The sequence below is a fragment of the Sturnira hondurensis genome, unplaced genomic scaffold, assembly GCF_014824575.4.
Source record: "Sturnira hondurensis isolate 20B ecotype Veracruz unplaced genomic scaffold, ASM1482457v3 Scaffold0004257, whole genome shotgun sequence".
NCBI lineage: Eukaryota > Metazoa > Chordata > Mammalia > Chiroptera > Phyllostomidae > Sturnira > Sturnira hondurensis.
Genome location: NW_028076888.1, coordinates 5,005,585 through 5,029,167, shown reverse-complemented (window position 1 = coordinate 5,029,167; position 23,583 = coordinate 5,005,585). Strand labels below are relative to the sequence as shown.

The 23,583-nt window shown below is 52.0% G+C and overlaps 2 protein-coding genes across 4 annotated transcripts in view; both read right to left on the bottom strand.

Moving 5' to 3' along the window:
- On the bottom strand, positions 1-18,441 carry EXOSC10 (exosome component 10). 2 transcript variants are annotated; one of them, XM_037045238.1, is made up of 25 exons: positions 18,300-18,441; positions 16,197-16,333; positions 15,433-15,556; positions 13,982-14,086; positions 13,525-13,690; positions 13,268-13,382; positions 12,173-12,248; positions 11,844-11,954; positions 11,477-11,620; positions 10,786-10,976; positions 9,436-9,592; positions 9,097-9,245; positions 8,891-8,941; positions 8,174-8,285; positions 6,843-6,893; positions 6,646-6,724; positions 6,428-6,540; positions 5,346-5,441; positions 4,982-5,056; positions 3,769-3,856; positions 2,899-2,972; positions 2,255-2,426; positions 1,286-1,347; positions 730-806; positions 1-134 (listed from the first exon to the last, which is right to left on the bottom strand). In XM_037045238.1, the coding sequence occupies exons 1-25, from the start codon at positions 18,423-18,425 to the stop codon at positions 104-106; spliced, it is 2,682 nt and encodes an 893-aa protein (XP_036901133.1). In that variant the 5' UTR covers positions 18,426-18,441; the 3' UTR covers positions 1-103. The 2 variants fall into 2 exon arrangements, with proteins under 2 accessions (XP_036901133.1, XP_036901135.1); XM_037045240.1 differs by lacking the exons at positions 1-134; positions 730-806; positions 1,286-1,347; ... (1 more) ...; positions 2,899-2,972; positions 3,769-3,856 and adding an exon at positions 3,896-4,579.
- A 2,157-nt stretch (positions 18,442-20,598) lies between these two features.
- The window catches only part of MTOR (mechanistic target of rapamycin kinase), a 113,769-nt gene continuing 110,784 nt past the window's right edge, over positions 20,599-23,583 (bottom strand). For both annotated transcript variants that reach the window (XM_037045236.1, XM_037045235.1), the window contains exons 57-58: positions 22,609-22,714; positions 20,599-21,535 (exon numbers count right to left, since the gene is read on the bottom strand). In XM_037045236.1, the coding sequence (XP_036901131.1) occupies positions 21,520-21,535; positions 22,609-22,714 (122 nt within the window). In that variant the 3' untranslated portion in view covers positions 20,599-21,519. The remainder of the gene's footprint in view (positions 21,536-22,608; positions 22,715-23,583) is intronic.

Here is a 23,583-nt window from a genome sequence, read left to right as displayed (position 1 = left end):
AGTAAGAATTATTTTTAATGGTTTAAAAATGAGTCTGTACAAAACCAACACCATCATTTGGTGCTTCCAGCCCACTGGGGGGTCCCAAGGGTCTCTTCCAACACTATCTCTTTGGCCAGTTGTGCCTGAAACCCCTGAAGAGAGAGTATGAAAACCAGAGTTACTTCTTCCACTTTGGCTGATGTTTTTTCTCAGCTGGTTTATAAACTGATGCAGACCCTGATGACGCAAGATTATGGGAGGACGGTTGGTTTGGGGTCCTGGAGAACCGAGCAGGGCAGCAGTGCATCCCCCGCACCCCCCACTGCCCACCCCAGAGTGTGTGGGCCAGGGAGGTGCTCTGAGGCCCAGCAAGGGCTGGCTGAGCTGCCTGAGATCAGGCAGGTCCCATCCTCATCATGCCACACCCTGGGGCTGGGCCCTCTAGCCTCGGGGTCTGCTCTAAGGAGTGGGATTTCATACTTTCCAATAAAATATTCAGCAGAGATAACCCACGCTATCTGCATACTGACTTTTCCCCCAGTGCTCTGACACAGGCTTATCTAGGTGAGCTGCAATCTGATTTGCTCTGAGGTGGCCCGGGGAGACTGGCAGTAGGCAGAGGGGGGTTAAAACACTGGGCTGTGGGCCCCCGGACGCAGCGGCGTCCGCTCTGCCCATGTCTTTCTCCCCAGGTCAGAGGAAGAGGGGCACCTTCCCAGTTGAGGCGCGTGAGCCCCTACCACATACCTGTCTGACTTTCCACTTGGAAAGGACATGCTTTTGTTTCCCATCAACTGTTTAAGTTTCTTGGCTGCAAGACATTTCTGAAAAGAAGCACAGAAGATAAGATCCTGGCACCGCTGACATGCTGGGTTTCCTTGCAACTGGGCCCTTCCGGGGGTTTCCGAAGGCCAGGCCGATGGGATGAGCTCCTGAAGGCACCGGAGGGGCCCACACAGGCCTCCCGCTCTGCACGCCACACCTTCCGCCCCGTTTGGCACCAACTGGCACCAACACCCACGCGGGGCGAATGCAGGCTTGTGCTGGCACCAGGAGTGCCCTGGCCTGCAGTGGTAACTCCCACGGGAGCTGACACAGACAAACACCCTTCTACACCACGCACCAGCCTTTACAGTCTCTTAAAACTTTTTCAATTGCTGGAATGGTTGGTGGGTATTGTCTATGCTCAGGAAGAAATGAGGTGAGGGCGAAGACATGCAAAGGGCTCCCAGGGAGCTGTCTTCCCAGGGACGGACGAGGTCAACAACAAGCACATGCACGAACTCCCGGGCGCATCCCTTACCTTGCCAGACTGGGCCTGCTGATTTGGATCAAACTGGGAAGAAGGCTTGGATTTGCTGTTTCCTGAAAGACAAGAGAGTGGCCGTGTAAATGAGGTCAAACACACCGTGGGCTTGTTCCTGGGCATAGGTGCGCACCTCCTGGAAGTGCAGGCCGCTAGTCTGCTGCCCTTTATGACGAGGGGCTTATGGCTGACGACTCCCACATCACGCTCCTAGTGGCTCAGGGCAGCCGGACGACCAGGCTCACAGACCCGCTCTCAGGTGTGAGGGCGGCGCTAACGTGCTGGCCACCCTTACATCAAGGAAATCCACTCGGGTCTCTGCACCGGGCACCGCCACGGTTGGTAACGTGGCCGAGGTGACCACACTGCCCTGCCTTCTCCCTCCTCAAAGGCACACGCTGGCGGGGAGGCCGGCAGTCAGACGTCAGACATGGGTAAAGCAGACGGGCTCTCACCAGCTGAGGAACCACCCAGAGCTTCATCTCATGGGAACCAGGCTTTTTCTAACTTCTTAAAAAAATTATTTATTTGTAGAGAGAGGGAGAAGGAAAAAGGAGGGAGAGGAACATCGCTGTGAGAAAGAAACACTGAGAGGTTGCCTTGGAGACTGAGTCCCCAACCCCAGGACTGTGCCCCGTGGGGATCAAACCAGCGCCCTTTCCCAGTTTGTGGGAGGAAGCCCAGCTGAGCCAGCCGGGTCAGGGCAGGTTCGCTCACTGAGCAGGATCGCTGCTGTGCGTGTGAGAGACAGCACGTGTTTGTGGACACGCGCTACTGCCAGTGGGGGGAGGCCGGGGCGGTGGGCGGGGCTTTGCGTCCAGTCACTGCCATTTCCCCGGCTTGCGACACCAGTTCTGGGTTAGTGCGTGGCTCGGCCGGGGCGCAGTCTGCGCCTGAGCCGAGCTCTCTGTCCACACTACCTACCGCGGACAGACGTCCCTCCCAGGGCACCGGGTCTGGCCTCACCAGCAAAGGCCTTGAAATCCGACTTGCTGTAGTCGTATGGCGTAAACTCTTTTTCTGGTGCATCTGGGTCTTTCGGCTTCTTGGAGATTTTGGGTCGTTTCTTCTCTTGTCTCTGCTCTGCGGCCCTTGGGTCGCTTGCCGCCCGCTCTCTCTTCTTGGCAGCGTTTTCTAGCTGCAGGTTGCACACACCCACGGGAAGGAAGCACGAAAGTGTGTGAGAGGTTAAGCCCACGGGCCACGCTGTGAAGGCGGGTTCAGTGACGGGGAGGGGGGCGGGCTGGCGTCCACGTGGAGGCCGACACCGGGCCATCTGAGAAAGGCAGGGGTCCGCGCTCCAGGGCACTCTGGGGTGAGGGAGAGCGTTCACTAGGGCCGAGAGTGCCGTCTGCCTCAATGCCTGCTGCTAGGCAGGCGACACGGTCTATTTACGTAAACACAGTGGGAGAAACCATCTCAGAGGAGTTACAATATAAACTCTTTTGAGGGACAGCGAGGCAGCCTCTAACTGGCAAGCCAAAATGAGTGGGAGACACAAAAGCACTGAACTCGGAGCATAGGGAACCCTCCTGATATTTGGGGACAGCCTGACAACGACCGGGGGCACTTCATTTCTCAAAAGGAAAAGCAGAAGAGCTGGCACATACAGCAGCCTGCCGTCGGACAGACACGGCCTGCTCCGCCATCGCCTGGAACTCTTCGACGGCCTGGTCCCGGGCAGCTGCAAGAGAGAGAACTGTGGGCAGGGCTGCGGACAGACTCGCTACCGTGCTTCCCGTGGGGGTGGCCCCCGGCCACTCAGCTTCCTTGGCTGGTCCCACCTCCCTCCGTGGTCTCCGACGGACGGTCCCCCGACTCGCTCCGCTCCCAGAAACCCAAACCACCACCAGCCTGGCTGCCGTCTCTCGAGGACGTTTAGCAGGAACCCCAGCCACAGCAGGTCAAGGACCAGAAACAAAACCTCTTGGGCATCACACAGGCTCCCGCTGTCATCTCATCCTCTCGATGGCGACCCCATCTTTCTAGGGCTCTGGACAAAATCCCCTCGCACTCAGTTCCTTCCTTTCCCTCGCGTCCCACACCATACTCCTCACCAGACGCTGCCGGCTCTACCACAGGAACACCCAGTTCTGACAACTTCCGCCATCTCCTCACTGCCACACTGCCCAGCTGGCACCCCCCTCGCCTCGGTGACTGCCATGTCCCCTACAGGCTCCTCTCAATGGGGAGCCAGAGCAGCCATCCTAAAGAGCAGGCCCCGTCACGGCACGCCTCTGCTCACAGCCCTCCCAGGTGCCCACCGGAGTCCTCGCCACGATCCTCCTGCTCCCCTTCCCCACCCCTGCCTCTCTCCTGGCCCCCTTGGCTTTGCCACCCCGGCACCTCCTGCCCTCTGCCCGGACACACATTTGGGGGGTTACTGCCCACTGCCCGTCAGGGGAAGGCACGCTCGGGGCGCGGCTGCACCGGTGCCGTCACGCTGTGCCGGGCTGACTCGACAGGGAGGTGAGTGCTACCTGTTTGCTCGGCTGCCTTCTTCTTGGCAGTTTCTTTAGATTCTTTTTGTACCTGTACCTGGCTGGCCAGCTTCCAGCGGTTGCTGATCTATAATGAAAACAAAACAAAAAAACTCCAAAACTCAGCCACCTGGGAATGCTTTATTTTTTTAATGAGGTGATGTAGAGCACACTAGCCTAGTAACTACACACATTCTAAGTCACAAATTCCGAATCTGGTGACACAAAAAGTAAAGTCCCATGCTGGCTTTATTTGTCACACTCATTTAGGAGGACGAAGCACCACTGCCCCAGGCACTGGGCCGGTGCTTTCACATCAGCATCCCGTCCAGCCCTCAGTAACCCTGGAAACCACGCTCCGAGGGGCTGCACGTGTCCGAAGGGACACGCACGGCTAGGGGGTGGTGGGGCTGGAATTCGAGGCAGGACCTGTGCAAGCCCGATGTGCTTCTCGGGGACAGCACATCTCCCTGTGGCGTCAGAACACATCTAGGTGGCTGCAGATGTAAGCACAGTAAAGGGCGGATGGTTGAGGAACGCGCCACACCCAGTAGGGGAAAGAGGAGAGAAGGCAAAGCCTCTGCCTGAGCCTGACTCCCCGTTTCTAAAAACAACAAGCCAACCACCAGCGGCAGGGCTGAGGCCGGACTCTCGGGCGGGGCTGGTGAGCCAGAGGGAGCCAGGCCGCCCGTCTGACCAGGGCAGGGACTTCCTGCAGGGAGGAAGGAGGCTTTTAACAATTAACACGCTGGCTCCCAGGAGCATCTCATGGGGATCCAGGGAAGGTGTTTTCTTATTCTTATTCATAATGCTGTTAAAAACAAACCAAACAATATAAAACAGAGTGTTTTAAAATTTAAGCTGTCAGCCGTTAGAGCCTTAAACTAATACTCATATACAAAAATGCATCAAGCTGTACATTTAACATCAGTGCACTTTATGACATGTAAATCAAACCTCAATTTTAAAAGACAAAAAACAAATCAAAAATGCCCCCAAAGACCTGTTTCTTAAAGGCTCCCCAGTGCTTCTGAGAACTGGACTAAAGCTCTGGCCCCTCTCTCTGGAAACAATTCTTGTACAGAAAGGGTTTTTACATTCAGTTTCAGGGGGCTCACAGACGGGCTTGTTTAAAACAGAAACTGGTTCAGAAAATTACGAAGTCCCCCTTTCTTAGAAAGTCTGTCTTAGAAGGTCTGACAAAGCCACTTACTTCATAGATTTTGGATGACGGATCGAACTTGGCAGCCTGGGAAATGTGGGCACGGTGTTCTAGTGAAGGCAGAAACTGGAGAAACGGAAACAGTCACGTTAAATGCGGTAAAAAATGGAATCTGGACCCGGGGTCTGGGGTCCCCAGAGCGAGTTTCTGGGTGGCTTCGGCCCAGGAGGCCCCACTCGCGGCGCCTGCCCCGCCCCAGTGAGCTGGCGCCCGTGAGACGTTCCTGCAGGTGTCGTCTCAGAGGGCCTCGCTACCCACCTGGACCGGGGGCACCGGCTGCCCTGCACGCTCTCTGAGGGCCCTCGGTGTCCCTTCTGGGCAAACACTCTGTCAGGCCTAGCGCACTGTTACTTACCATCCTAAATGGATTTTCAAAGGACTCCATTATGTTCTGGGCTTTCTTCTGTGCAACTGTTAATGGCCCCTTCCTATTTTCTTCGGCATTAGGTTCCTGCAGGAACAGGAAACGATCTCTTACCCGGTAATCGTTTTGTGACATTAAGATGCAAGCAAGACAACCATAATAACGTGATGGCTGTTATCTGCAAGCCTCTCCCACGTACAAGGCACTAGAACAGCCTGTAACACCACCCTGCAGGGTATCTGATGCATTTTTTAGAGGACATTTATAAAAGCTGGGGACAGTGAGACAGGATGGGCCTAGGACAGAAGCGGCAACAGGAGAAAGCCTACGCAGGGCTGCTTTGGCTCACTGGGATGTCAGAGAGAAGGGAGTCTCGGATGGCCTCTCTGAGATGAGCTGCCGCTGCCCACTGCCCCTGGTTTTAAGTCTCATGGGGTCCCTTAGAGTTTAGGAAATGCATGCCTGAGAGGGAAGAAGAGGTGGAAAGGCACAGCGCCTTACAGTGTATAAGGTACATGAGATACGTATATAGGGAATGGTCCTGCTGCGTATCACTATAGCCCATGCCCCCCACCCTGCCACCCATGAGTGAGTATTAAGATTACAATCCCTGCTCTGGCTGGTGTGGCTCAGTGGATTGAGCACAGGCTGCAAACCAAAGGGTCGCCGGTTCGATTCCCAGTCAGGCACATGCCTGGGTTGCAGGCTAGGTCCCCAGTAGGGAGCATGCCAGAGGCAACCACACATCCATGTTTCTCTTTCTCCTTCCCTTCCTCTCTCTCTAAAAATAAATAAATAAAATCTTTTCAAGAAGTAAATGAAATCTTAAATACAAGATTACAAGCCTTCCTTTAGGGTTTCTCTACACCCAGCTCAGAGAGAATCCTTCACCCACCTCTCACGGACGCCCTGTCCAGAGGGGCACTTGTGATGCACCTTGTGACCTGTCCCCATGCCGACCCTGCTTCGGCTGGGCTTTACTCTCGGCTTTAGTCACCAAGGCGGAAGCAGCCCTCTAGGCATAACGACCCAGCAAACCTCTGCAGACCTGCCCTGCCTCACTGCTTACTTACGTTGAATAAAGTGATGACAGCGGAAGCGATGAGGCATTTGGAATCCAGCAGGGCCTCGTCCTCCCCTCTTCCGTCAGTGAAGAGGGCTGCCTGTTTCTGCACGGGTGCGGGCCCTACAGGGACGGAAGCGAGCCTGGTCAGCGCGTCAGCGCCGACTGGGGTGGCACCAGACCGCTCCCCAGCGGCTCCAGGACCCTAGAGGCCGCGATTGACATCACCGTTGGTCGGGAGGATGCGGTAGCCATCTGAAGGGGTGTGGGAGCAGTCGTGAGGTCCAAAGAGAACGTTCTCCAGTCTCTGCATCAAAAAGAAACCAACAGGCCGCAGTGAAGCACCTGCAAGCGTGTGGGCTGGTCTGTTCGCACTGGCCTGGCCAGGCCCCTCCCCGGGAAGAGACAGAGACACAGCGCCCTACCTCAGGGCTGGGCAGTGGTCCGCTCTTCTTCACTCCGGCCGCGACTTCGGACTGCAGAGGAGAAACACGGGCAAGTTGAGGCAAGTGGCCTGACTTGATGACACGCACATTTTCTCCTTGGCGTAGACTGAGTGCTCTCACTAGACAGCGTTTTAAGAGACCGAGACTTTCTTTCATTCTTTCATCCCTTCATCCCTCCCAGTGCCTGGCGCTGAAATTACTGAGTGTTCGGTATCGCTTGTAGAATGGAAGACCCTTATCACGACCAGGCACAATGTAGGGCTGCAAAGGGCCTGAGAGCGCCTCCCCTAGTGACCAGGGTTTCTCTCTTCACTCGAACAAACAGCGGAGCTGTGAGATTTTAACAGGAAGCCTAACTGTGTTTTTCCCCAGAGCCTCTTCTTGCTCTCCTCAAGGGCGCCAATTTTAAGTCTTCCCGAGTCAAGAATCTTCCAAAAATTACAAACATGACTTAACCTAGTGATGATGCCACTGCGGTGACACGTTAAAACTGTGCCAACACAACACAGCCAAACATGCAAATCCACCAGAGCCCGTAATGCCGACACGGCAGAGCACGTGCACCCATGCAGACATGCACACACATGCACACACATGCACACGCACCGGTCCCTGTGCAGCGCACACTCACTCAGAGACTGGGGAGCTGTCTTTTTGGTTGGATTTCCTGCTTTCATCTACATTTGTCTAAACTTTAGGATCTCCTTCACAAAAGTAGCTTTTTCCTGAATCCCCCATTTCGACCCAAAGTTCTCACAGCTTCCCAGTTACCTGGGCTTTATATTTGGAGTGAGCGGTCTGCGACTCCAGTTCCGTTATCTCCAACTCCACGTGCCATTCAGAGGACACCTCTAAAGCACTCAGCGTAGAGTCCAAAGAGAAACGGAAGCCATTTTCACCATCGAGCTTTTCTTCTGACGGTGCCTCTTGCGCCCGTCCTTCCCTTTCCATCTCGGAGACCGCCACACTCGCCAGGGCACTGCCACTCACAGCTGGACCACCTCCAGGCTTCCGAAACGAGCTCCCTGCCCTGAGATTCCCACTCCCTTCTATTCCACCAGTTAACTTCCTCAGAACAGGTAACCAGCTCGGACACTAGACATTACTCGATGCTGGATGATCAAAAATAAGGCCCTAAGAAGGATAAGCTCCAGTTGTGACTATCATGGAGACACAGCCACTGGGTTTCCTAATCCCTACTATTTCCTTGGGACTTTCAGAATGGAGACCAGATGGTGTGTGTAGGAGACTACATGGGGGAGAGGCTAACAGAACAGGCCTGCTGAAACCTTTACAGAACGGCTTCTCACCTTGAGCAGGGGCGTGTCTCGAGCCTGCTGGATTAAAAGATGCATTTCGTTGATCTGCTGCCGTACAAGAGGGGGCACAGGGTTGCAGCAGGCTATGATGCCCTGAGGTTCCCTGAAGACAAGAACATGCATATAGTCACTCAGACAGACTCAAAAGGCTCCCGGACAAGGACGGTGACCGGGTAGGACCAGAGTGCCACAGCAAAGGGGGAGGTAAAGGTACCATGGTCATGCCACAGCAGCCTGGGCCGGCCACTGCCACACGCACTCAGCTGCACCAGGAGCAGGCTCCTCTCACAGCCCGCCTGTGGCTACTGGGGCGAGAAGTGCCATAGCTCTGCTGATGTGCAGTTCTGAGCACAAGATCACAAATGTAGATTCTGTACTTCAATTAACATCCTAAAACACCTAAAATCACAAGATGCCTTAATCTGGAAGAAAGTGCAGATGAGAGAGCCTCTTGAAAGTGGATGCTGATGCCACGGGCTCAGAGGCTCACACTGGACTCAGCATAAGGCACAACCCCTGATGGGCTCCTGCACGGAAGCTGCACATTCTAAATGGCCGCCCGAGGGCAGACAGTAAATCCCTGGGACTCGCAGCTTCCTTGGAGCGCTAATCTCCTCTGAGTCAGCATTGAGGTAGGCAAGGCTTGGTTTCTAAAGGCAAAGTTTCTCTGCTGAGAGGTGGAACGCGTCACTCAGCTCTCAGACTCACTTGGGCAGCTCTTCGGCGATCTTCAGCATCATGTGGTTCGGCAGCACATACCTGGAACAAAGCACACAAAGGGCGAATGGCATCACGCGCAGCCAGCAGGTGCCACTAACCGCAGTAACCCAGGGGAACACGGAGAGGTGCGTCACTTCCTTGTTACCAGCCCTGCTCAGTCTAAGAGGAACAGTGGGAGAATCTCCAACCCCTACCCGTAACTTTCGTCTTCCCTCCGAGCCGTTTTATCCCTCCAGGCAAACAGCAGCTTGAAGGCTGTCAGCTGCTGTGTGTTGAGATGCTTCTTTTGCTTCCTGTAGAGTTCAAGGTAAGTCTCATCCGTGAAGATAGGTTTGATGAATTTCTGCAAAATGTTACAGCAAAACATTCACGTTCAAGATCAGTGCGAACCAAAATTGCACCCTGGGTCCTTCAAACAGCTGGCTCTGTTCACCAGTGTAAAGAGTGGAGGAGAGAGGGAGGGCCTCATCTGGGAGGGAGGGCCTCATCTGGAAGGGAGGGCGAGCCCGAGTGTGTGCGGCTGACAGTTTTACCTTGAGACAGATGTCCCTGCTCCGCTGCCACACCACCTGCAGCTGCGTGGGCTGGCCGTTGCCCCGCTCCCACAGCCCCAGCCGCATCTTGTCGTAGATGTAGAGCAAGTAGTGGGTGTCATCTCGGGCATAGCTGAGCATCTCCTCTGGCAGAGGTCTAGAGTCGCAAGAAAGGAACTTCCACTAATCCCCCGGGAGCAGCGGTGCAACCTGTCTATGCTGGGGCGCTCAGACTCGCTTGGCCCCTTTCGCTGTGAAAGACTCCCTCTCGGCCAACACGATAGTTCTATCGACTTTCCCGGCATCTTAACGTGACAAGCCAGGGCCTCACAGCTGAGGAGAGGGCGGCAGGATAATGATGTGGTTGATAATAAAGGCTCTGTCACCCAGGCTGGTGTGGCTCAGTGGACTGAGTGCTGGCCTGTGAACCAAAGAGTCGCCGGTCTGATTCCCAGTCAGGGCACACGCCTGGGTTGCAGGCCAGGTCCCCTGTTAGAGGTGTGCGAGAGGCAACCACACATTGCTGTTTCTCTCCTTCTCTCTCTACCTTCCCCTCTCTAAAAGTAAGTAAATAACATCTGAAAAAGAAAACAGGTGCTGTCATCTGAGTTCGAATCTTAGCTTTAGGTATCTCACCTCAGACAAGCCACCTAATCTCTGACCCTGAGCTCACTTGCCTCACCTATAAACCGGAGAGGCCCTCACGGCTGTCGTGCGAATTATGGGGGACAGTGTCCCTAAGGTTCCCAGCACACTGTGGCACGTGGCAAAGGTTAAGTAACAGGGAGTGGCTTTCAGATTTTGTCAATTTCCCTCTTCTGTTTGGACTTTAGATTCTATTTAGGAATTCTGGCATGCAGAAGTGGAGAGGAGTTCCGTGGTGTCTCTGTACAGAGCTCTGCAACCTCAGGGGGGACACGATCCAGCTGAGCACGGAGCCCGCAAGTGTGGCCAGGCCCCACCCCCGTCACGAACACTTGCTACAGGCTGTGTCGGCCACGCGCCTCAGAGCTTCCTCACCCCCACGGGAGGTCCTCTGACACACACACACATGCACACACACACACACACCCCCGCTCGGGAGGTGTGCGTTTCCAAGGAGACTGGCACGGACGAACACTGACGTGGCACGCCCCTTTCAACCACTAGTCCATGAAGCGCAGTGTAACAGAGCCCTGCACTGTCCCACACTGGCGTAGCACTAAAACTTCTGGTTTCACTCACACCAGTGGAAACAGCTCAACTTGAGACTTGCACAGTGCTGCAGGCTGAGCACAGCCCCCCACGGATGAGGCTGAGGAGCGCCCACACCCCCTTCTGCACCCGTTTCCTTGTGGAAAGCGAACTGACCGTACTCTCCAATCGGCCAGCTGGTACTGCTTGTTCGACTCCACGTCGCAGTAGAGCTTCAGCAGGTGGTCGAGCGAGTGCCTGCCCAGGTTGAGGAGGCGCGCTGCCTGGTGGGTATCGAACATGTTCACTACATACAGCCCGAAGTCTTTCTGCAGCCATTCTATGTCCGAATCGGCACCGTGGAAGACCTGAAACAAAGCCAGGGTCCTGCTGTCACCATGGGAGAGGCCGTGCGCGTGCTGAAGCGAACTCCACCTCTGGGCTATTAGAACACTGCAATTAGAAGCCAGGGGAAGATTAAGATGGGCTGAGTTCTAAGTGCTTCCTTTAATTTGGGCCCCAGCCTTCCACACTCCTAATGGCACACTCTTAAAGTCTGCTAACAGCCAACGATTCCAAGAAAACGGCTCTGCCGGCTTCCAAGGCAGTCGTTAAGTGCACGCCATCCTGATGGCACGGGCTCGTCTCAGCAGTCATTAAAGTGATTTAACATTTTTCTGGGTGGTAATGAGCTAAGACTTAGCTGTTCTAACAGAGGTTTAGAAACAAGAGCAGTTTAGCATGTGGCACCCTAGTGCAGGGAATTACAATGATTTCTCTTAATTTTACTGGGTCTGTGTTGAAATAGTGAAATGAAAAGCACTTAAATCTTGCATTCGCAGGCAAGAGCTGAAAAAGGCTGGCTGACCTTGACAATAGCTGGGTCCGTGAAGCTCTCGTTGAGAATGTACATGTCACTCCGAAGTTCCAGGGTGTCGATGATGAAGTCTTCCGTCCGCGTGGAGATCTGCATGAGGCAGGTCAGCCCGAGGAAGCTCCGGTAGGAGTGGTGCTGAAACACGCGGGGAGGGGAGACAGGGCAGACGGGCTTACTGGGGGCTCCTCCGCTGACTCGGAAAGTCAGTTCGAGGCAGACTGTCAGGGTTACCCTTTTTGCCAACAAAACAAAACAACAATGAGAAACCCAGATTTAAGTTAGTATTACTTTTACACTTCTCTAGTAGGTGACCCGCCACAAAGTGTACACATGTCGCTACAAGTCATTTACAAGTTACCTCCAAGTCCACAGCAAAGTCCTGACAATTCAGGAGCTTTTCATTGAGCTCCACCAGTTCCTCGACGGAGGACACGAAACGGCAGGGCGTCTCTGCCACAGGCCTGTACAACTGGAGCACAAAGTCCAGGTGGAAATAAAGAGGACCGTTAAGAGCCATCCTCCACTGAAGTACAAAAGGAATTAAGAGTTGAAGAAACAACCTAAAGTTATAACCTACTATTTTAAAGACGTTTAGAGAAAGCCTTACATTAGGCCAATAATCTAGTCATTTGATCCTTCCTGCCTGCGCTATGCAGACACCACCCGCAAACCGTGTTGGGCACGAACCTGGGGCTGTGGCCTTTGAAGGGCCGAGTCTGGTGGGACGAAGTGGTCAAGTTCATATTGGTAGGGATGTGCAAATCTGAACGAATGAAAGAAAAAAAACCCTTTTGATTAATTCCATGGTTCAGGGAAAAACTGCATTGTCCACCTTGTAAAAACAAATCAGAAAAGACCATTGTGATAATGTTTTCTCTATATAGAAATATACAATGACATTTCTCTATATCTTTATTCCAATGATAATTCAAGAGCATCAAAAAAAATCAGTTGATACCTGCTCACCCTTAAAGTAGGATAATTAAAAATCCTTTCCACTCATGAAGGTTTAAGCACTTATTTGCAAGGCACTGTGTGAGGGGTGCTGCGGACGAAACACACAGGTGAGCACCGACCCCCTGGGTGAGGAGTGACAAAGCTGTGAAACGAGACGGGGTGCCGCGGACATGGCTGTGCACCACACGAGGTCTTTTCCCTGCTCCCACACCATCTACTTGGACAAAACCCTGAGTCTCGGGGTTCCCTAGGGCAGGGCTGCCCCTCACGACCTTGCCTTCTGTACAACCTGCAGCCTCGCGGTGCGGAGCCGGGGCTGAAGGAAGGCCCTGCCAGGCTGAACACGAGGAAAAGACCGATACTAACAAACCTGTCATCACCGTTCTTCTTTATTCTGAGGGCAAAGTCCTTCTGTCTGTTTTAAGCAGTTTTTCCAAAATGCTCATAGTGCCAGTGAAAAATGCCTTTTTCTTACTGAATAAATTGGTGAGCCCAAGGTCACTGTTTGAGTCCCCACCTAACGAGAAAGGCGGAGTGGGACAGAGGAAGCGCAAGTGTGAGGAAACGCGGGTCCCAGTTCTGGTTCTGCGGGGCACCAGCACCTCTGACTCTGGTGTGTGTCTGAGCAGTGTGGGGGGAGGGCGGCAAGGGCGCTGAGACCCCAGCTGACCGCTGCTCTGCGCACACCAAAGGGAGAAGGTGACAAATCACCTTGACTCTCTGTGCTCATTCACACGTTTTACAAAAGGAAAAGAGTGAAAGCTGTGGTGCGGAGATAACGAGACATAAATGTGGCCCAAGGAAGCTCAGATGGCGAACACTTACATGTCCTGCTCCACCTGCTGGGTTCTCTGCTGATGGATGAAATCCGCCAGAGCAGGGGGCACGTCCAGGTCCTCAGGACGATCCTGCGGGCGCTCCTGCCTTTCTTTGGAGAGTGCTGGAGGCCAAGGGATGAGAAAACATCACAGGAGAGGCAGACACGCTCACCCGGAGGCTACTCTTCCCCTTTGAAGGCAAAAAGGTGGAAGAGAGACCTTCCCCTGCTACTTGTTTTGCCAGGCAGAGTGTGCAGTGCTCACCCTGAGGGAGGGGTTTCTGGGCATTGGGCTTGACGAAGATTTTAGGGCGAAACGGAGTGTTGGAATTGTCTATCTTCTCTCGGAACCTGAGCTGAGGTCGGATGATGTTTTTTGCATGAAGCAGCCGGAAAGTTTCAGATTTTGTTTTTTTGCTGTATTCTCCTGCCTGTAATCAACAAATGTAATATTTTATATCACAGCAACTTGGTGAATTAAAAAACAAATTCCAATCATGCCTTCCAACGGGAGAAGAGCATTCCAAGAGCTGTCCAATTAAGAGAGTGTGTGAGACCAGGGGTGCAAAGGAGAGCAGAGGCTGTAATGAAGGCGCATCTGTTTGTGAGAAGGAGTAGAGGGTGGCCAGTTCCACGTCCCACAGATTAGACCAGAGTGTAAATCGGAACGGGCAAAAGCGGACGTTAGATGCTCCAGTGAATGTGAAGAGAAGCCCTCTCACCTTGCGGTTCCAGCTGGACACTATCGTTTTGGGGACCTGCAGTCCTGCGGGGAGAACGGGCTGTTGATTCTTATTCACACCCGATGCTTCATCCAGCAAAATACCCTAAGGGTGGAAGAGATACTGGCTTAGAATCTTCTTTTCAGGGTTAACAGAGTTAATTACCTACAAGATTTAAGAAATACATTTAGAGAATTATATGTGAGAATACATACACATAAGAGCGGGTAATTAAAGCATTATCTACTCAAAGAGGGGAGAAATCAGCCACTCCCAACTCTTGTCAACTCTCTTTACAGTTCTGAATTGGCCAAGGTCCCAAATCTGATCTAAGGCTGTGCCGTGGCCCACCAAAATAATCGGTAAGACCCTGGACGGCACGCATCAGACGCAGAAGGTGGGCATCCACAGTGAGAGCAAGGTGGACGGAGCTGCCCTGCGCGGCAGGAGCAGGCGTGGGGAGTCAGGGGCGGCACCACTGACACTGAGGTGCACCCGGGTGACTGAGGGGAGCACGGCAGGTTGGGCGCCCATAAAATACGAGAACCCACTGAGACGTCTGTGGGCATTCGCGCTATGGAAGAGATGACTGCATGGACCAGGACAGCGTGACAAAGTATCTGTAGCACCTTCGCAGGGCTGGGTTTGCTTTCAACAGTCTCTGTGTAAATAACGTTCTCCCGTAGAGCTAGGGACAGACCGAGAGTTAGAGCAAATGATCCACATATCCTCCCACTTGTGTGAGTCAGGGTGTTCAGCAGACTCTGAGTAACCGTAAAAAGACTAAATTTTCATTGGCCTCTGCATCCAGGGGCCTCTTTTCTTGCAATACAGACAGGATTTGCAAATCTGGAAGGTAGATTTATAATAAGGCATACTATAAATAGGCTTCCTTGCTCTGACTGGTGTGGCTCAGTGGGTTGGGTGTCATCTCGCAAACAGAGAGGTCGCCAGTTTGACACCCGGTCAGGGCACATGCCTGGGTCAGGTCCCCAGCTGGGGGCGTGTGAGATGCAATAGACTGATGTATCTCTTGCACAACCTTGTGGTTAGGAATAAGAAAGTTGTGAAACGAGATGGGGTGCGGCAAACACGGCTGTGCATCACACGAGGTCTTTTCTCTGCTCCTACACCATCTACTTGGACAAAACTCCAAGTCTCGGGGTTCCCTAGGGAACCCTCTTGCTCCCTCTCTTCCCCTCTCTCTAAATAGAAATAAAAATCTTAAAGAAATAGGCTTCTGCTGGGCAGTGATACTTTAAATGATATACCTGAAGACAAGTGCGTTATTTTGGTGGGAAAAAGCCAACTACTAGAGGAAAGAAATGTTATTGGCAAGAAATGCTGAACTTCCTTGTCATTTCCTAAGGTGCCTGGGTTTCTTTTCACATTCTGGTAACACAGAAGCTCTTCATGTGTCAGCTTTCTTACGAGTACAGTGCAAGACTCACCACTCTTTCCAGAATAACATCATTAGTATCCACCAGTAAGTCAAACTTGTCCTCCAACTCGGTCACTTTACTCCGATCCTTGATGTTGCTTCGGCAGCCGTGGTACTGCATCACCCTGCTCATGCTAAGGACGAGAAAGCCAGGCTTCGTTTGCGCACTTCTACTGATTTGTTTACAGTCTGGGGGGACGCACGAAAGGCTCGGCTCGGACCATTCCCAATATTTTATGATCAAACTTGCTTTCTTACTATAAAAACAATTGCTTTGGGCAATTCACTAAATCTCACTAAAAACTCACCTGCTAACTGAAGGAGTGGAAGAAATTATCTCAAAGCCGCCTTTAAACTCTAAAATATACGTAATGCTATGTAAATAACACACTCTGCAGTCACTGTTTTAACATGAACTCTAAAACATTCTCTAAATATGTCATGCAACAGCTAGACAAAAATCCTTGTTTGTGTACTTATTAGAAAGCTGAAACGTGTCACTCTATGAGTTGTATGAGAGAATCTTGATTCTAGGCTTTTAAGTCCTATATTAATCCAAAAAGATTCATTGTCTATAGGTGTGAAAGTCATACATTTTAAAAGTTAAACTCAAAACTTACCAAGTAACATTTACCTAACCAAATACATTGTTTCATTTTTATATTTCCTAGCTCTTTATAGCACAAAATTATGGTAAAAAACCCCCAAATTTCAGAACATTATATTCATTACTTTCAACATGAAACCCCCCTCCACCCAGCATGTAGTACTTACCACTGAAGCAACCTGTCTCCCTGCGTTTCACAAAATGCCTGGAAGCCAGGAAAACTGCGGTAAAAGTCGTACTCGTCGCCGCACTGCGGCAGACCCCCGGATGCCTTGGTGACTGCCACTACTGAGCCTAGAGCGAACTGGCAAAGACCAGAAACACAAGCATGTTTTAAACATGGATCCCCATTCCTTCGGACACCTGTTTTTTCCGACATCTACCATATATAACACACTGTGCTAGATGATGGAGATACCAACCCTACATAGTCATTTAGTGCGGATTTCACCCCAGGCCCTGAGGATACAATGTTGAACATGAAACCAAGTTCTGGAGCTTACGTTCTTGGGAGAGTGGGGGGGAGAAAGAGTAAATACATGTACAATATGACTAATATTCAAAGTGGCATGGGCTTGAATCTTGACTCTGCTACATATTAACTGTGATCTTGGGTACGTTATTTTATTGTTTTGGATTTAGTTTCCTCCTCTGAAAAACACGCGTAGTAAAGGTGCCTACCCCATAGAAGTGAGAGGGTTAAATGAACTAATAAAATCCTTTAAGATAGTACCCGACACATAAGGGCTACCATTACTATTACTACTCAAATTCAGATCCGTGAGTTTCCTACAGGTATTTATTTTTGTGTTTTCATTTAGGCAAGCATCTAGAGACAACATAAAGCCCTGGCCAGGTGGCTCAGTGGGTTGGAATGTCGTCCTGGACTCCAAAAGGCTATGGGAGCGATCGCTGGTTGGGGGGGCATAAGGAGGCAACCAATCAATGTCTGTCCGTCTGACTCTGTCTTTAAAATCAATAAACATATCCTTGGATGAGGATTTTTAAAAAAATGTAAAAACAGTAGGAGCACAGTTTAGATCATAGGCGTCCAACCTGTGGCCCATGCGTCGCATGCAGCCTAGGATGGTTGTGAATGTGGCCCAACACAAAATTGTGAATTTACTTAAAACAATATGGGATTTCTTTTTGGTTTTCATAGTGTTTGTGTATTTAATGTGTGGCCCAAGACAACTCTTCTTCTTCCATTGTGGCCCAGCGATGCCAAAAGGTGGGACACTCCTGGTCCAGATCCTTTGGATGACCAACTGGAAACTGCTACTGCCCCGACTGGACTTATGTTTATGGTTCAGTGAGTGCCAAGTTGTCCTCTATTTTAACTGTGTGGTAATGAGAAAAAAGCCTGAAGTGGCTGTCGTACATAAAAGATGGTTGGTCATGTGAACAGCAAATGACTTCACCGCTGAGTTGTATAATACATGTATTCCCTGAAGGAAGACAGAAAGGAAGCAGGAACTTGACTCAAGGTGGGACACACTGCAGTTCGCAAGCATGCGCGCTCCGAGTCAGGACCATGGCTAGTGGTCGCGGAACTACGCAAAGCCAAGTCCGTGAATTCATAGTAGCATCTGCCACTAAGAAATTAGATAGGATGCAAGCGGAGTTTGGGGGAATCGGTAGTGCTAACTTACAAATTATTTTCGTTTCATAGTTTTGTAAGAGCAACGCATGAGTCGTTTAAACCTAGTTTTATGTTTGTTCCTACTCGAGCAGCGTTACACAAGTGGTTTAAATGAATCCTCTCCGCGTTCCTTCGAGGAGGCATTGGTAACTGTGCCACGGTACCCAGAGCAGGAAGGCTCGGCGGCAACTTGAACAGGTGACGTTAAACCAGGTTTGGGGCTGATGTGGGGCTGGAGCTCGGGAGGAGAGGATGCAGAGGCAGGCACGGGAAACAAGGCTGCCAAGCCCCTCCGGAGACTTGGCTGGGGAGCTCAGCCCGGGGCAGACGCGAGGTCGCGAGGGCTGGAATATCGGGGTGACGAGGAAGCCCTTGCCCCTGCGGAGAAGGCTCTCCACAATCGGGGGCGCATGGGTTCACCTGGGAGGACGAGGGTCCTGGGACGCGGGGCGACCCTCTGAGTCTGCGAGAGACCCTGTCCGCGGAGAGTGAAAGGAGAGATTGTGCCCGGCGCCCCAGGCTCCGCCTCGGTGCGCGCGCGGCCCGGAGGGCGGCTGCGGAGAGGGCCCGGGGCTGCTTCCGTCCTCCTGCGAGCGGCTCCCGGAGCCCCCAGACACCGGGAACTCACCTTCACGAAGCTGTCTGCGTCCGGAAATCCCGGTAGCACCATCTCCTCATCCGACTTGGCTTCATTCGTGGCGGATGGGGCCTTGGATTCCCGGGGACTGGGAGGCGCCATTTTTTCCGCCTGCATCGCTCTTCTCGCGAGAGTGCCTCGGTCGGACGCGACGTTGAGCGCACCACGCATGTGCGAAGGCCGTGTTCTTGTGGGAAGATCTTGGAGGAGTGACAGTTGGGCTGTCAGTCCTGAGTTGCTTGCCCCCCCCGCCCCCCCCCGGAACTTTACACTTTTCAACCTCATACTTTGTCATCCAGCAACCCTGTGATTTAGGGTGAGACCCGGGGGATCCAGTTATCCTATTTAAAGGCAGCTCTTCCCAAGCCCTGTTTTGTGTCCCCATCACCCTCTTGATTTTGGCTCTGCATCATTCAGCCTTTTCCTGGCCATGGTTCACTCCTAACAGCGCCCTCACTGCAGGCCTCTCTCCTCGCGGAAACGACAGAACAGCAGACCGCCCTCTGCCCCACATCTCCTTCCAGCCACCATCGCGTTTCTTTCTGCTTGTAGACATATCACTGGAAAAAGCATCCAGATGTGAGGGCAACTCAGGCGTTGCAGATGGTGGCTTCAGCTGATGGGCTTAAGTGATTAATGCACGGGGAAAGCTGTTATTCCGGGAGCTGGGATGCATGACCATTTGACTCCAGGAGGTCCAGGAGCAAGTCCACCTCTGTGCCCAGGGAGATGGTACCCAAACTGTTGGTCTACAGAGAAAGAAGTAGAGGAAAATCGGCCTGGGGCTGCACCTCTTGTTCTATTTATCCATGTTTTCTTCTCCTTATTATAGAAAGGTCAGCTTGAGATGAGATGTTTTGACGGTCTTCCAGAGCACGCAATCTGCCCTCTCCTCAGATGGCAGGCGTCCGAATAAAGCACCGTGAAGATTCAATCCTTGTTTCTTTTCCCTGCATCTGGTACTGACAAGCAGCACACATTTCATATGCTCCCACTGCACTCATCCCCGAGGGCCCCCAACCCCTCCGGTCTTGTGCTCCTCCCCGCCACCTACCACCAGAGCCACTCCTTCAGGTACCTAATAGGAACCTCAAACATAGGCCCACTGAATGCCTGGAAGCACTCTTGTTAAGAGAGAGGCACTATTAAGCAGCTCAGGAGATGGATTTGAGAAGCTCCGTGGGTATATCCTCTCTCCAAGGTCAGGGGTGGTACACCCTTAATATAACTCATTTAGCCTAGTAAATGTTCAGTGTTAGCTGTAATCGTTTTTCGTAATATCCTATGAACAGGATACTTGTTTTTCACTGTTTTTGTGTACCCTGGCAGGACAAAGGCCCAGTCTAGTTCATTTTAACAGTATTTTTGAGCACTTACTTCATATGGTTCAACCTAATGCCATGTCAAGCTGGGCTGCATGCTTTACGGCAGGGGCCCCTAACCCCTGGGCCAAGGGCCAGTAGGGGTCCATGGCCTGTTAGGAGCCTGGCCACACAATGGGGGATGCAGCAGGTGAGTTAGGGAACTGGTCCCTGGTGCCAAAAAGGTTGGGGACCACTGCTTTACAGAAATTATCTCATCCTGTAAAACAACCTCATGGGGCGCACCACACTATTACCTACTTTCGGAGGAGGAAACAAGGTTAGATTCTGTTTTACAACCTCACACAGTTCCCTGTTGTCCGCAGCATCAACTCCTTGCAGTTGAAGTGTGACGAGGGCCAGTCTGCCCCCAGGCTGCTGTCTAGCCTCCTGTTTAGTTCCTGTTGGTCTTTTTCCTCCCCACTGCCCACTGAGGCAGTCACACTGAACTGTGGTCCCATTGTGTGACATTGCCATTTTTTATCAAAAGTGGCTGAATACCTGCAGTCTAGTATGGTGCAAGGTGACATTTGCCATTTCTGCACCATGTGGTGCTTTTCATCCTCTTCTCTGAAAGTGTCCTCACTTGCTTCATCTCACAGCTTGTGCTCATCCTTCAAGATCCTTGGCAAACGTCCCCTTTCCCGTGAGACTCTGCTGGCTCGCTGCTCAGTGGAATCAGTCATTCAGAGCTGCACCGTGGCTTACACCCTCTGCATGGCTCCCTGCCACTTAGCGTGGCGGAGTCACGGTCCACTCCTGCGTGATGCCATCTCTGCCTGATCTCTGGCCTGTAAACACCCTGAAGAAATGGACTAGGTCATGTAGAGCCAGGGTCCGTCGCAGTCCCTAGGACTAAGTGCTTAATGAATGTTGAAGGAATAACTGCTTCCTTTATGAATAATTATTAGTAAAAAGCCATTCATACATGTTTTTTAAAATTCTGATGTCATTTATTGGCACAAAAATTATCCGATACGACGTGGTGTCTAGACATGGCTACACTTTATACTTTGTGCACTTAGTTTAATGTTTCGTTTGCTTGTCATTCCCAACACGTACGAGGCTTTCCCTGTGTTCAGCACCCCCACGATTGCGCCGCTGCTCTCCGAGCCCCTGCTCTAAGCGCAGAGCATTCAGACCTTCCCCAAACACACCAGGACCGTGTGGGCCACTCCACTGCACCGTGGCCCACCCTGTGCATTTGCTCTGCCTAGCCCACCCAGCATTCTGAAAAACTCCCTGCCTAGTGGCCTGGGTCTTGGACTGAAGTGTGTTCATCGCAGCGTCACAGGCGAGGCAGACGACGGACCTTTTCCCACCCACTTGGGCCCATCTTGCAGATGCTGTTGCTGGACCAATGAGGTAATGGGGCGGGTGAGAGCGATGAAGTCGGCTGCTCCCGCTCCCTTCCAGTCCAGAACCCTACGACTCGTCCTCTGCGACCTGAGGCTTCCTGACTGCACTGAGTTTGCTGTTTTCGTGTTGAGAGGACCGACGAGGCCGTTCTGCTACCAGCAAACGCTTAGGATGAGTTGTGAGTTAAGTCGAAACCCGTATTTCTAAAGTTATAGATCTTCTGTTCCCCAAAATCAATGGCTTGATTTATGGAGGATTACTGTGTTTACTGTCCTGGGGACCAAACCAAGCCCTGTGTTTCTGATAATAATATTCTTCAACAGCAGCTAGGAAGTTGGTTCAAACCAACTCAATATACAGTAGTTCTTTTCATTTACATTTGGAAATATTTCACAAAGTTGAGCTTTCCGACCACCGCTTCCGTTGAGTGGAGGCACCCGCCCGAGGACAAAAGGCTCCAGAAAAGCGCTGCGGGCACATCAGGCCTCCCGTCACCAGAAAGGACACCTAAGGAGACAGGAAAAAAAGGAATATGTTAATAATTTGAGCTTCTTCAAAGCTTTATGCAGATACATTGAAAATGGAAAGACTAGCGTCTGACAACCCTGGGGACTGTCGCTGAGATCTCCCCTCACTAATCGTGCGGGACACACTCATCTTGCACGGGGGCTTCCAGGCAACGGTGGCCTGCTGCGCTCCCAGAGGGCGCTCCCCCGCACCCCTTCTCTCAAGTTTCTACCTGCAAGCACGCCTCAGGCAATGAATCAAAGCAGACCCCAGAGCGGTCCTTGATGTTGCAATCCCAGAGCAAAAATGTGTCTTTTCATCTCCTCTCTGTCACTGTTCTGGCTGCTTTTTCCTTTCTTCTTCCTGCACCTCAGAACTGACAGCAAAAACCCAGGAAGATCCCCCCACTCCCCAAAGAAGGAGGTCTCACTCTTGTAAACCGTTTTTAATGAATTTTAACTTATTTTGGTGCTTGCCTTCCAAGTAGGCATCCATATTTTTCAATTTTCTTTTAAAAAGAAACTGATTTTTTTAAGAGAGAGAAAGGCGGGGGCAAGGTAGAAAGAAAGAGAAACATTGATTTACTGTTCTATTTAATTTATGCGTTCATTGGCTGATTCTTGTATATACCCTGACCAGGGATCAGACCCGCAACCTTGGCGTATCAGGATGGCTCTCTAACCAACTGAGCTACACGGCCAGGGCCTCAATTTTCTCCTTTTTTAGAGCAACAAGCACACACAGTGAATACAAACGTTTAAAGAGATTTGTGTGGCCCTGGTTGGGTAGCTCACTTGGTTAGAGCATCACCGCAGCAGTTCGCCAAGGTCGCAGGTTTGATCCCTGGTCAGGGCACATACAAGAATCAACCAATGAACGAATAATAAATAAATGGAAGAGTTAATGGATGTTTCTCTCTCTCACCCTCTCCTTCCCTCTCTCTCAAATTAATTAAGAAGACAAATAAAGAAACGTGAAACTGCGACTGCACGTGGGTAAGCCTTTTTGCGACCTGGACACAGAATGGGTCCTGATGGCTATGTGAACACAGGAACTTGGGGACGCCCGCTCACCAGCCAATGTAGCACTGGCAGAGGTTTTCGTGGGACGTTGCTTGTTTGATGAGCAGCTCCACTTGTGTTGGGACATCCAAAGTTTCGTCATGAGAGAAGTCCCGACCTGGGACAAGACAAATGAAGCGTTTAATCTGCACCTGGTTTTTAACTCCCCCCTTGGCCCTGCTCGGCTTAGCTCTCCACGCAGCCCAGGCCAGGTCGCCCTCGAACGTGAGGAGGAAGGCTACACGGCAGTTGGGCTTGAAATCACCTCCACGTGACCTGAGCCTTTCCTCCCGTGGGGCGGCTGCTTCCATTATAAATTCATAAACTCGAGCCTCAAACCGGCCCTTGGCACTGCCTGGCTGGCTCACGCTGCTTCCTGGGCAACACGCCTTTCCATCTCCACGAGGACGACTTCAAGTCCTCTGCTCTCCACAGGTGCCCAAACCTCTGGCTTCTCCCTCAGCAGGTGCCCTCACCTACTTGATGAGCTCAGTCACTGAACACACGGTTTCTGGCCCCTGCTGTGCCAGGCAGGGCACTGGGTTCGTTCACCGTGAGCTTCCTCTTGTTCTCGTGATGCTGGAGAGCTGTCCCTCCTACCCTTCAAGGCTAAGCTCACTTGCACTTTGGGTCCTGTGGCCTCCTGCTCTAGGAGCCTTTTCCTGTGAGTTACATTCCCCTCACTCATGCCCTCAAACTCCCCCTCCCAGCTGCCCTTCCCGGTCTGTGAGCACGTTCCTCGGCCACCTAACCACTCCTTCTCCAGCTCCATGTCCTCTCTCATCCCCGAACAGCCGAACTTCTCAAGAGCTTTGAAACTTGTCTCCTTGCTTCGCTTCTCAGTCTCACTTCACATTCAAGTGCTTCAGTCTGGCTGCCAGGCTTGTCCCCGCTCTCAGAAGGTCACCAAAGGTCCCTCCGCATTGTGGGTCCTTCTGGTTTTACCTCCTTAAGATCTCCCGAAGCCATCTCCACCCCACTGCCCTA

Bases quoted from the DNA above. Each gene is read 5' to 3' on its own strand.
- EXOSC10 (XM_037045238.1), bottom strand. From the start codon at position 18,425: ATGCAGGCGGAAAAAATGGCGCCTCCCAGTCCCCGGGAATCCAAGGCC. The intron at 14,087-15,432 runs GTGAGTCTTGCA...TTCCACCCTTAG, and splicing joins ATGTTATTCTGGAAAGAGTG to GGTATTTTGCTGGATGAAGC. The intron at 5,442-6,427 runs GTAAGTAAGCAG...CTGTTCCTGCAG, and splicing joins CTGTCATCACTTTATTCAAC to GAACCTAATGCCGAAGAAAA.